The sequence below is a fragment of the Hippopotamus amphibius genome, chromosome 6 (genome assembly GCF_030028045.1).
Source record: "Hippopotamus amphibius kiboko isolate mHipAmp2 chromosome 6, mHipAmp2.hap2, whole genome shotgun sequence".
NCBI classification, from domain to species: Eukaryota; Metazoa; Chordata; class Mammalia; order Artiodactyla; family Hippopotamidae; genus Hippopotamus; species Hippopotamus amphibius.
Window position 1 is genome coordinate 50,067,897 of NC_080191.1, and position 14,139 is coordinate 50,082,035.

The 14,139-nt window shown below is 38.6% G+C and overlaps 1 protein-coding gene across 5 annotated transcripts in view; it reads right to left on the reverse strand.

Annotated features, from left to right (window-relative positions):
• EPM2A (EPM2A glucan phosphatase, laforin) overlaps window positions 1-13,910 on the reverse strand; it is a 92,339-nt gene extending 78,429 nt beyond the window's left edge. The window contains exon 1 of one of the 5 annotated variants that reach the window (XM_057740016.1): window positions 13,392-13,907. In XM_057740016.1, coding sequence (XP_057595999.1) covers window positions 13,392-13,692 — 301 coding nt within the window. In that variant the 5' untranslated portion in view covers window positions 13,693-13,907. Of the gene's footprint in view, window positions 1-13,391 lie in introns of all 5 variants that reach the window. The other 4 variants (XM_057740014.1, XM_057740018.1, XM_057740017.1 and 1 more) reach the window with 4 other exon arrangements.
• Between the last annotated feature and the right edge of the window lie 229 nt (window positions 13,911-14,139).

Below are 14,139 nucleotides of genomic sequence, written 5' to 3' on the forward strand. Positions count from 1 at the left end.
GAAGTAATAAAGTTAAAATGAGAGTACTGGGGGTCAACTGTATTCCACTATGATAGGTATCCTCATAAAAAGAGGAAGTTTGGACAGAGAGACACAGAGAGAGAAGGTAACATGAAGACATAGGGAGCAGACAACCATCTACAAGCTGAGGAGAGAGACGGAGAACAGATCCTTTCCTCTCGGGCCTCAGAAGAAATAAACCCTGCTGATACTTTGATGTTGCACTTCTAACCTTCAGAACTGTGAAACAACAAATTTCTGTTGTTCAAGCCATCCAGTCCATGAGAGTTTGTTATGGCAGCCCTAGCAAACTAATGCATTATCTTAAAAACATAAAGTTGCCTGTTGATTTCCTTAATCTTCTTAAATTATAATAATAGATTATTTAAGATTAGAAATGTTAACATGTCAATTCTACTCTAACACAATCATTGCTGTGGCACAAAAGGTAATATGAAATGAAGACAAATTACAGTTTTTGCAGAGGAACAAAAGTGGAGTAAGAAATAGTGATAATTTGAATGTTGAATTTATGGCCATTAAAATCTAAGACTAAGATGCCTAATCCAGAGTGTAATTGAGTGAAAACAGAATTTAATGCCAGTTTATAATGAAAGAGTTAGGAATCTTCAGCATGAAAGAAGACACTACCAAATAAAATAACCTAATTTTAACAAGAAAGATATAGGTTAAATCATATACATGTGTGTGTGTGTATATACACATATATACATATATACACACATACATAAATATATTAGAAATAAATTAAATGTCAAAATCAGGAATTGCCATTTTTAAGAATATGCGATAAAAATATCTAACAGCAAACTTTTAAAAATCAGTCAGAGACTTCTGTCTGTAAAAGCAACAACTGGAAAAATGACAAAATACATGAAACAAAACGCAGGACTGAAATCTCTGAGAAAAGAAAAACAAACAAGGTGAACAATATGAATGCCATGGATTTCTGCCTGTAGAACTTCTGAACAATGACACAGGGATAGAATCCCAAATAGAATCCAACAGTGTCACTGATCAAAGAACTAGAAATATAAATTTGGGGGGAACAAAGTGACTAGAATTTGTAGAGCCAAACTCTAGAGATGAGAAAGTCATGCAAAGAGGTCCATAAATCTTTATAAAGGTCTCTTAGATTCTTTGGTTTCATGCCTATCTGTGGATGTATAAGTTGGAATTTGACAGAGCCATACAAAGAACTAATGACAAGAAAAGAACGACTTCTGAACATTGTAAGCCAAAGAACTGGCAAAGCTCATGCAAAATTGGGAAACATTTGAGTTTCTACCAGATACAGTGAGAAGCTCTTGTTTAATACATGAAGCATCCCACAGAGAACACAGAAGGATCATTGCTTAATAGTGGGGCTAAACTAGCTCTACAGAAAAAGCTACTGCAGTCGTGCTCTTATAAACCTTCAAGATAAACCTCAAAAAGAACAAGCTAATCCATAAATAACTTAACTGCCACCAAAAAAAAAAAATCCCAAACTTTCTTGGAAGCAATGTAAAACTACAATGTCCACCATCCAAACAAAAATCAATAGATATTTCTGAAGACTTAAAGGAGTGGGATAGGGAGGTTGGGAGGGAAGCTCAAGAGGGAGAGGATATGGGGATAGATGTATACATGTGGCTCTTTCACTTTGTTGTACAGCATAAACTGACACAATACTGTAAAGCAATTATACTCCAATAAAGATTAAAAAAAACAATAGATATAAAAGTTGATTTATTTCCTATATACCATCAATGAACAATTGAAATTGAAAATTGAAAAAATTTTAAATACACCATTAAAAATAGTACCCCCCAATTAAAAAAGAAAAGTAAAAATCTAATGAAACATGTACAGGATCTGTATATGGAAACTATAAAACACTGATAACAGAAATTAAAGACCTACTTAAATGGAGATACATTCCATGTTCACAAATTGAAAGACTCAGTAGTGTTAATACGTCAGTTCTTCTGAACTTGATCTATAGATTCAGTGCAACTGCAATCAAAATTATAGCAAGCCATTTTGTAGATTCAACAAATTGATTCTAAAATGTATATGAAAAGGCAAAAGACCAAGAAAAGCCAACGTGATACTGAAGAAGAACAAACCTGGGGGACTCACACTACACTATTTCAAGATTAGTATAAGCTACGGTAATCAACAGTGTGTTACTGGTGTGAGAATAGACATAGATTAGTGGAACCAAATAAAGAGCCCAGAAATAGACCTATGCAAATGTAGTCGACCTATTTTTGATTAAGGCAATTCAAAATAGACAGGATAGTATTTTCAACAAATGGTGCTGGGAAAATTGGACACCCATATGCAGAAAGAAAAAAAAAAGACCTAGATACAGACTTTATGGATAAAAATTAACACAAAATGGATTACAGACCTACATATAAAATGCAAAATTACAAAACTTCTAGAAGATAACATATGAGAAAATCTAGATGACCCTGGATTTGGGGAAGAGTTTTTTATTCAAAACCACAAGCACAACCCATGAAAGAAAACAATGGGAAATTGGACTGTATTAAAATTAAAAGTTTTACATTATAAAAGACACTGTTAAGAGAATGAAGACAAGTCATAGACTGGGAGCAAATGTTCACAAATAACATATCTCTTAAAAGTTTGTTTCTGAAATACACAAAGAATTCTTAAAAATCAATAATAAGAAAACAAATAGCCCAACTAAAAAACAGAATAACTGAGCAGACATCCAATTAAAGAAGTTATACAGATGGCAAATGAGTATATACAAAGATGCCAGATATAATTTACTTTTAGAGCATTGCAAATAAAACAGTGAGATACCATGACACACCTATTAGAATAGTTAAAATCCAAAAAATGAACAAACCACCTGATGAGGATGTGGAGCAACAGGAACTCTCATTCACTGCTGGTGGGAATGAAAAATGCTATGCCCACTCTGGAAGATGGTTTGGCAGTTTATTACAAAGATAAATATAGTCTTATCATATGATCCAGCAAATCCACTCCTAGGTATTTATCCAACTGATTTGAAAACTTCAGGTTTACATAAAAACTTGCACATCAATTGCAAACTATTATATATAGAATGGATAAACAACAAGGTCCTACTGTATGGCACAGGGAACTATCAATATATTCAACAAGTCAATACCATGTAATAAATCATAATGGAAAAATAATATGAAAAATAATACAGATATATAGATATATCTGAATCACTTTGCGGTATACCAGAAACTAACAGAGCATTTTTAATCAACTATGCTTCAATTTTTTTAAATGTGGAAAAAAAAAAAAGGCAACAAAAAAACCCCAAAACAAAAAACCTTGCACATCAATGTTTACAGCAGCTGTATTCATAATCACCAATCCTGGAAGCAATCAAGATGTCCTTCAATAGGACAATGGATGAATTAATTATGATGTGTCCACATAATGGAATATTATGCAGCAATTAAAAAAAATTATCTAACAAGCCACAAAAAGACATGGGTAGATCTTAAATGCATATTACTAAGTGAAAGAAGCCAGTCTGAAAAGCTTACACACTGAATGACTCTAATTATTTGACATTATGGAAAAAGCAAACCTATAGAGATGGTAAACAGATCAGCGGCTACAAGAAGTCTGAGGATGGGGAGGGTTGAATAGACAAAAGACAAGGGAATTCTTAGGGAAGTGAAACTATTCTATATGCCATTATAATGGGGGATGATATACGACTGTGCATGTGCCAAAATCCACAGAACTCTATATTACAAACAGTGCATCTATACCCCATATTTACACACACGTATTTCTTTGTTCTGTTGGCTAAGAGGGCCTACAAGCAGCAATATCCCAGAAGCAAAGAGCATACTCAGTGCCCAAATCTTGGTTTCTAATACCGCTCCACAATAAAACAAACCAGAGCTCTTCAGAGAAATGGCTGATTTTAGCATGAGGGCAGGAAATACAAAAGATGAGCCTGGAGCACTTTGCAGTACCAGAAAGTAAGGAAGTGCTCAAACTGAACAAACAAGCAAAGAAATAAACCATACACAATGATGGGGGCAGCTCAAAGAGCCACTGAAGCCACTAAAAGAGCTCTCAGTGGCCAAAGCTGGATCAAACTGAGCAAGAAAACAAATAAAATACTAGAGGCAGGGGTAGGGGGTGGATGGGAGTGTGGGCAAAATGGGTGAAAGGGATCAAAAGGCACAAAGTTCCAGTTATAAAACAAATAAGTCACGGGGATGTAATGCACAGCATGGTAACTATAGCTAATACCATATTGCATATTTGAAAGTTACTAAGAGGGCATATCTTAAAAGTTCTCATCACAAGATATATAAATTTTGTAACTATGTATGGTGACAAATGTTAACTGACTTGTGATCATTTTGCAATATATACAAATATTGAATCATTATATTGTACACTTGAGACTAAAATGTTAAATGTCAATTACACCTCAATAAAAAAATAAATACTAAGAGATTATAACCCAAAGTAAAAATATCTATGAATCCACACTGAAATCAAAAAGTGATTGAATAAATAAATAATTGGAGAAGAGACAAATCCTCCATGAAGATGAATTCCAAATAATTTATGTAGATACTCCATCCTTCAGGAGAAGGAGCATAACTTTCCACTTCTAAAATGTAGGCTGTACATAATGAATTCTTTCCAAAGAATACAGTATTGAAAGAGAAGGGAAAAGAGTAACTTTACAGCAGAGAAGAAGAATAAACACTACCTCAGCCAGGTGATCAAGGTCAATATCAACAGTGGTAAATCACGTTCAAAGTATGTACCCTTGATGTGATGTAATAAGAAAGGTAATTCACCTCTATGATCTTCTTCCCCAAAGCCCACAATTCGAGTCTAATTATCAGAAAAGCAACATAAAAATTCCAATTGTGGAACATTCTACAAAATACTTCATGAGTTCCTCAAAACTGTCAAGGTCATCTCAGAAACAACTAAAGTCTGATAAAACCAACACAGCCGGGATGACTAAATGTAACATGGTATTGTGGATAGGATCCTAAAAGAGAAATGTTAGTTTAAAAAAAAAAAAAAGAAATCCGAATGAAGTATGGACCCTAGTTAATAATACTGTATTAACATTGGTTCATTAATTTTGACAAGTATATGCCATACTAACATAAAATATTAACAATAGAAGAGGGTGCGGAGTAAATGGGAACTCTGCACTATCTTTGCAACTTTTCTGTAAAGCTAAAACTATTCCAAATACAGTTAAAATTTTTAAAATACATGCAGTATGGTCCAAAATGTGTAAAAATAAAATCCACAAATAAAGCTCCATTATTAGGGAAAAGGGCATGAAAAGAAGCCGAGAAGTATTATTAATAACCAATAGGAAAATCAGTCAATAGAAATCAGACCCAAATATAAAACTAAGGGGACTAGAAGATAAGGACTCTAGCTATATGTTCACTGTGGTCAAGAATTTAAAGAAACACATAAACTAAATAAGAACAAAAGGAAAATATGCAAAAGAGTACCAATGAAACTTTCAGAGGAGAAAAATACAATATCTGAAAAGAAAATTTCACCGGATGAGATTAATAGCAGATTGCAGGTTAGACCTTGCAGAAAGCCTCAGTCTCATCTGTGTAAGAAGCAAGTGAGTATCTTCTCCCTCAGTGTAGCTGGGGAGAACAAAGGGTAATTTAGTTGAAAGCACTTAAGAAGTAATTAGCCCATGATAGATATTTAAGAGAAATTTTCACCTTTCTGTTTGTGCTTTCTTCATTCAACCAGTATTTACTGAGCAAGCTACTATGTGCCAATTACAATTGCAGGATATAAAAGAGTGAATAAAGCAGACATTGTCCCGACCCTCATAGAGCCCACAGTCTGGTGGGAAGGTATATATTAAACAAATAAAGAAATATTGTAGTTGGTATCTTTCATTTAAAATGTAGCAGATGTTGTTAACTGCCTACCTAAAATCCATTCTCCTTATTCTTGGTAATCAGAATCCTAATTTTCCTCAGGGCAGCAATGTGCTAGGCTAAATAAAGTATTTTTCCAGTCTCCTCTGCAGTAGAGGTAGCCCAGCACAACAGTTCTGTCCAATTCTAAACATGAACAGAAGTACAGGCATACCTTAGAGACATTGCCGATGCAGCTGAGACCACCAAAATAAAGCGAATATCACAAGAAAGCAAATCCCATGAATTTATTGGTTTCCCATTGCATATAAAGTTATGTTTACACTATGCTGTGGTCTATTGTGTGCAATTAGTATTGTATCTTAAAAACAATTTAAACACCTTGATTTAAAAATACTTTATTGCTAAAAAATGCTGACCATCATCTGTGCCTCCAGGGAGTCATAATCTCTTTGCTGGTAGAGGGTCTGCCTCAACGCTGATGGCTGCTGACTGATCAGGGCAGTGGTTGCTGAAGGTTGGGGTGGCTGTGGCAATTTCTTAAAATAAGAACACAGTGAAGTTTGCCACATCAATCGATTCTTCCTTCCATGAACAATTTTTCTGTAGCATGCAATGCTGTTAGATGGCATATTACCCACAACAGAACCTCTTTCCAAATTGGAGCCAATCCTCTCAAGCACTGCTGCTGCTTTATCAACTAAGTTTATGTAAAATTCTAAATCTCTTGTCATCATTTCAACAATCTTCACAACATCTTCACCAGGAGTAGATTCTATCTCAAGAAACCACTTTCTTTGTTTATCCAGAAGAAACAACTCGTCACTGTGAACGTTTAATCATGAGATGGCAGTAACGCACTCACGTCTTCAGGCTCCATTTCTAAGTCTATTTCCCTTGCTGTTTCCATCACATTTGCCGTTACTTCCTCCACTGAAGCCTTGAACCCCTCAGAGTCATCCATGAGGGCTGGAGTCAACTTCTTCCAAACTCCTGTTAATGTTGATATTTTGACCTCTTTCCATGAATCACAAATGTTCTTAATGACATCTAGAATGGTGAATCTTTCCCAAAAGGTTTTTGATTGCTTTGCCCAGATCCATCAGAGAACTCAGTATTTATGGCAGCTAAAGACTTATGAGTTGTATTTCTTAAATAAAAAGACTTGAAATTCAAAATTACTCTTTGATCCATGGGCTGCAGAATGGATGTTGTGTTAGCAGGCATGAAAACAACATTAATCTCATTGTACACCTCCACAGAGCTCTTGGAGTGACCAAGGTGCTTTGACAATGAGAAGTAATATTTTGAAAGGAATTTTTTTTCTAAGTAGTAGTTTTCAACAGTAGGTTTAAAGTATTCAGCAAACCATTTTGTAAGCAGATGTGCTGTCATCCAGGCTTTGTTGTTTCTTTTACAGAGCAAAGGCAGAGTTCATTTAGCATAATTCTTAAGGGCCCTAGGATTTTTAGGATGGTAAATGAGCATTGGCTTCAACTTCAAGTCACCAGCTGCACTAACCCCTAACAAGAGAGTCAGTTTGTCTTCTGAAACTCTTTGAAACCAGGCATTGACTTCTCCTCTTTAGCTATGAAAGTCCTAGATGGAATCTTCTTTCAATATAAGGCTGTTTGTCTACATTAAAAACCTGTTGTTTAGTGTAGGTACCTTCATTAATTATCTTCCTAGATCTTCTGGATAACTTGCTGCATCTTCTACATCAGCACTTGCTTCACCTTGCACTTTTATGTGATGGAGATGGCTTCTTTCCTTAAACATCATGAAGCAACTTCTGCTAACTTCAAAATGTTCTTCTGCAGCTTCCTCACCTCTCTCAGTCTTTACTGAATTGAAGAGAGTTAGGGTCTTTCTCTGGATTAGGCTTTGGCTTAAGGGAATGTTGTGGCTGGTTTGATCTATCTTTGTTTCAGCAATAAGGCTGTTTCACTATCTTATTCGTGTGTTCACTGGAGCAGCACTTTTTATTTCCTTCAAGAACTTTTCCTTTGCACTCACAACTTCAATAAAGTGAAATGCAATAAAACAAGGTATACCTGTATGTGTGTTGAGGGATGGGGAGAACTCTGGCAAAGTTACTGCTTTCTAGATAAAAGGGGATAGCCACGGCTGACATTTCCACCCTTCCTGCTCCTCCCTTATTTCACTGAATGCAGATGTGATGATTAGAGCGGCAGCTGGTGCCTTGAGGGAAAAGCCAAGAAAATGCAATGGCACCTCATCTGACATCCATGAACTACGGACCATTACCACTACCACCTACCTATGAACTTTTTATAGCAGAAAAATGAACCCTTATTTGTTTAAGCAACTGCTTGTTGTATTTTCTATTAACCTGCAGTCCACTACATTCCAAACTGCTTCTGAAACAGTGCACACTTTGAGGTGGTGGGGGGGGGGGGTCCTCCTTCCTACTCCAAGAAGTTTGTTGTTGGAAATGCTCATCATTGTACCCAAACTTCCTTGGCAACAGTGATTGGTTCCAGCAAGGTGAATTCCAGTCCTTCCCCAGAGTTTTCTAACTAGAGCTGGCAGGGAAAATTATATTTTTCTTCTCTGGTTCTAAGGATGTAAGCCTGGAGCCCCCTGTGGGGAATATAGCTTGACAGAGTCAGTAAGCTTCAGAGAACAAAGTACCTCAGTAAAGCAAATGCACAGGGAAAAGAGAGAGAAAACTAGAGGGCAAGTGAGGAAAGAGTCTGAACCCCATGCTTCTTTAGTTTGGTTACATGAGTTAATAAGTCTTTTTGGGGGGGCCTGTACATACTCAGTTTCTATTACTTGCGATCAGAGTCCAAGCCAATATAACTAATGAATTTTAAACTATAATAAGAGATATAAGGAAAGAAAGAGGTGCTGTGAGAAAGAGTAAGAAGTTAGTTAGGGAAGACTTGTAAGAAGAGACTTAATAAATAGCGAGATGTGAGCCTGCAAAGGAGTTAAAGGAAAGGTTCTCCATCTGCCTCCTTTCACCCCACCTTATCCCTAACATGAAATGAGTGTGCTCTAAACATAGTAGGGAATGGTCTTCCTGGAAAGGGTCCTAGTGTGGGTGTAGGGGCTAGAGATCTGGGCAGAGCAAATTTTGAGATGTCAGTGGACCCACCAACAGACCTGCAGGTAAGAGATAAAGGCAACATCATTTAGGAATAAAATAGACTGCAATATCTCTTCCTTTAGTCACGTTTTTGTTTGTTTTGTTTTGTTTTACTTTGCTAATCCTAAGGACCTGGAGCCCGCTGGATCATTAACCGTAAGCAAGGAAACTTTCCCCTCCACGAAATCTGCCAAATCTATGAGTGTCCTCCCATTCAGAGGAGATTTTGGATACACATAAGCAACTTCAACAGCGAACCAGCACAGCTGCCTATAAAAATCAACATAACCTGTATTCATAAAAATGATGGTCACCTAGGGATTACCAGATACTTGAGGAAAAACTTTAGCATTAAAAAAAATATTGACTACAGAGTGAGGGAAAAGTTAATACAAGACAAAAAAAACTTTTAATCAATTCTATTCAATGTCTTCAGAAAGATTTAAGTATAAATTATGCATATAGGAAGAACGATCAGATCTGGAAAAAAAGAAATCAGACAATAACAGGAAAATATGGGAGATTAAAAATATGATTGCCCAAAAATTAAAATAACCTAGTGTAAGAAGTAAATGATGGAATGGCTAGTGTTAAAAACCAAACAGTAATCTGGAAACACAGTTGGGGAAATCTATCCAAACAAAAGATGGAAAACACAGAAGAAGAGTTAAGAGATAATCTTATAAAAGCAGAGGTACAATATATGGCTAACAGACATTCTGGAGGAAAGAACAGAGGAAACAGAGAGGAGGAAATAAAGAAATAATAGAAAATTTCCATGAGTTGAAAAAAACAAATCCTGGAATCAAAAAAGCCAACCGTCGTCATGAGAACAACAACAACAACAACAACAACAACAAAACTCAGATACAGGGACTTCCCTGGTGGCACAGTGGGAATCCACCTGCCAGTGCAGGGGACACAGGTTCGATCCCTGGTCAGGAAGATCCCACATACCATGGAGCAACTAAGTCTGCGAGCCACAACTACTGAGCTGGTGTGCTGCAACTACTGAAGCCTGTGCCTAGAGCCTGTGCTCTGCAACAAGAGAAGCCACCACAACGATACGCCCACGCACCACAACGAACAGTAGCCCCCACTTGGAGTAGCTCCCCCCCCCCCAGTAACTAGATAAAGCCTGCACACAGCAACGAATATGCAAGGCAGCCAAAAAATACTAAATAAATAAAATAATTTTTTTAAAAAGGGAAATGGGAGTTAATTTAAAAGCAACAACAACAACAACAACAAAACAACTCAGCTACAACCTGGTAAAATAATGTAAGGAAAAGTTTTAAAGCTTCAAAAGAGAAAAAAAAAAATGCCTACAAAGAAATGGGCTTAGTTTGACATCAGAATTATCAACTACAACAGGTGCTGGAAGGTACCGAGGCAGTGTCTTCAAAGGGAAAATTATTTTGAGACTAGACTACTCTACCAGATGACTAATCAAGTGTGAAAGCAAAATAAAGGCCTTTTCAGGCATTTAAGGACTCATATTTTATCTCCCACTTACTGTTTCTTCAAAACTATTTGAGGATACAATCCAATGAAATGATTAAAACATTTAAGAAAGCAGAAGATATGGAATCCAAAACAGTGCAATAAACATAAGAGTTCAATTAAAAACAACACCAATAATAAAAGTCCCAGATAGCTGTGCTCAGAAACCTATATATTAATGAAAATTAGAACAAAAATCCCAATTCTTCAAGGAAAAGAACATTTTCAAAAACTGAGGAATTTGCATTCATCAAATACTGCATTTAAGCTAAGAAATTTTGAGGATCAGTGTGCTGTTTCTGTTTTTAAAAAGTAACTAGAAAGTTTGAAACAAGGTGTAGAACATTACCACCAAAATATAAAGTAAAATGAAGTCTGGTATCATTTTAAATAAAATCTGAGCATGATTTATAACCTAAGAGAAAGGAGCTTTTCCTCCTGATACGCAGGTTTCATGTCACAGAATTGTTTCCAAACTTTTAATGAGTCTAACTGCACTACTTGGTTCCACAGTAATTATTCCCTAATCATAATAGTGAAAATAACAATAACTAACACTTATTTAACACTTAACATATGTCCTATTCTAAGCTCTTTAGATTTATGAGGCAGTTTAGTCTTTTCAACAACAGCACAATAAAGTTAACTGACTTGCCCAAGGTCACACACTGGGTGGTGAAGCCAAACATTCTGGCTCTAGAATCCTTGCTCTTAAAGATTGGCTTGCTGTTTCCCATGATGCTCTTTAGTAACCTACAATTCTTAAAATTGACCTATCAACCTAAAACAAAAAGGCTCAGTAACAATTATAAAATGGAATATAAATTATATATCAACAGAACTTAATGTAGATTAACCAAAGTAAGGAGAAGGAGAGGAATGTGTAGATGAGTTATTTTTATTATCCTTTTATATAGGAGTAACTTTCTATATAAAAAAGAAGCATACTACAGAAATTTCTATATATTAGAATTGAACAGTAAACTACATAAATAATATAAAATAATAACAAAAATCTGCAGGGAGGAGAGAGATAATGAACTTGAGCTCAATTCCTCATATTTTATAGCAAGTATGATGTTGAATCTAATAGGTATACAGCAGCTGTCAATAGACAGTGTCTAATTTTAATGAAAATGTAATATATAACTTATATGGTAACTCTCAGAAGGCCCAAAGACAGAAAAATTTCAGTTGATATATTAAGAAATAGCAACATAAACAAATTATTCAGAACTTTGGGAAGAATATCTGAAAAACTAAAAGTAGAAAAGGAGGGGGGCTGGGGAAAGGGAAGATCTTTTTTTAACCATCTTAATTTTTATTAAAATTATCAGATACTACTTTCCTATGAAAAATAATCATATAATACTATTAATAATAGTAATATCCTGTAAAGAGGGGCATAATTGGTGAGACTACCTTTCAATTCTGGCATGGTAATACAAAAGGACAATAAACGCCACCAGACCATGAAACTCAGTGGGGTACAAAAACAGGAACAAGGATAATATATAAACATATTGCAGAACACTCACGCTCTTTGATGATTCTTTGTTTCCACATCATTATGGGCCAAATGGCCCATTTTTGTCATATAAACTTCCACAGAGACATTTCATCCGCTTTAGACAACTACTGAGCCACACACACTCCAATCCCCCACCTTGCACATTTCATTTAAAGAAAGGGCTATCTAAATTCATACATCGCGGGCCGGAGTCTACACCTGCATAACGTTTTCAGGGAATAATCTGGTAGTCCTTACTGAAATGTAAAACATGGCTAAGCTCTGAGCTAACAAGTTCACTTCTCAGCATCCACCCTACAGAAACATTCCCTAATGCTCAAAGAGAACTTTATACACGGGCTTTCAGTTAAGCTATTACTCGTTCATAACACATGAAGACGGAAAACAATCTAAACGCACACTGTCAGATGCAGAATATTTCGTTGACATTTAAAAAAAGAAATACATCTATATGGAGTGACACTAAAAGGTATCCGCAACATTTACAGAGCAAAAAAAAAAAGCAAGATAGAGCATAATATATTATACAATTTGTGTGTAAGATAAATGGACAGATACATATGTTATATTGGTCAGTGTGCAGTGGACTTAGGGTGTGCGGAGAAAAGTTTTTACTTTGTACATGTTTTTGGTTTTGTTTTTGCTTTTTTACAGGGAGCATGTATTGTTTTTATATTTTAAGAAATCAGAGCATGTCTCAACTGTCATATATTCGGGGCTTTAAAAAAAAAAATCAAAAAGAGACGCTCAACGTCTTTCCATTAGTTCACTCAAATCGAAAAGAAGAAAAAAAAATACACTAAATAGCAAGTTGCAGTTTAGAATTAACGAAAAGCCTAGCTTCATTGGCTGGGTCATATTAGGACAAGAAAATGAGGGCACAAAAACAGTCAAGGCAGAGATGAGAAGCGAACCCAGGAGCGGCGGGGGGCCGGGCAGCCAGGGGACCCGCGCAGGGGGAACGCGGAGGGCGAAGCGGGACCGAGGCCCGAGCGCCAGGCGGGCAGGGCGGGAACGACACTGGGGCCAGTGTTTGTGGGAAAGAGGTCGGAAGGGCAAAGACCGAAGGGCAGGGAGGCCGGGAACACAGCCTCAATCTAGGGAACCGGGTAGGAGAGCAGGAGGCGCGGCGGGGGAGACAGCTGGGCGGGCAGAGCCGTGTCAGCCCAGGGCGCCCGGGGAGTTCGGGCGGCTCGCGAAGCCCGACAGCCGGGCGAAGCGCCGGGGAAGCCGCAGCGGGGACTGTGGGGCCTGCCCCAGGCCGAGGCCGAGGCCGGGGCACACGGGCCTGCGCGGCGCCCAGTACCTTCCCAGGAGAGCTCTCCTCCCGGCTCGCGCTTCAGAAACTTGTACCAGAACGTGTCCACGCGGCCCGGCTCCGCCCCGTCCTGCGCCGCCTCCTCGGCCGCCAGCTCCACCTCCCCGAGCCAGAGGCCCGGCTCCTGCAGCGCCAGCGACCCCGCGCCCGCCGCCGTGCCCGCCGGCCGCAGGCGCACGGCGCCGCGCGGCTCCCAGTGCCCCAGCTCGGGCCGAGATCCCACGACCAGCAGCTCCGGCCCGGCCCCGGCCACCGCGGGCGGCACCACCACCCCGAAGCGGAACCGCATGGCGGCGGGCGGCGCGGCTCCGGGTCCCCAGTCTCCCTACGGCAGGCGGACGCGGCGTTTGGGCGGCGGCGCGCGAGGCCTGGACGCGCGAGGCCCGGGCGCCGGCGAGGACACGTGCGTTGCTGCACCTTTTTTGGGTTGCATCACGCGGCCCAGGAGCCCGAGCCTGATCCAGGCCGGGGCCTCTGGCCGAGGGAAGTGGTCAGCTGGGGCCACCACCCGCCTCTCCGCGAAAAGGAGGCTGGCCCCCGCCCGCTGCCTCTTCCTGCGGCTCCGCGGGCGCCTGGGGACGCGGCGAACGCAAGGAAAACGGGTTAGGAAAGGAAAGAAAACATCTCATAAGCCCCGAGATTTTCCAGTCATCTTTCCAAAAGGCTCGAAATTACTTTTGTGAGGATCATGGGAAGAAGAGACTGGCATGTAGAAAGCAGCCTCCACAATAGTGAA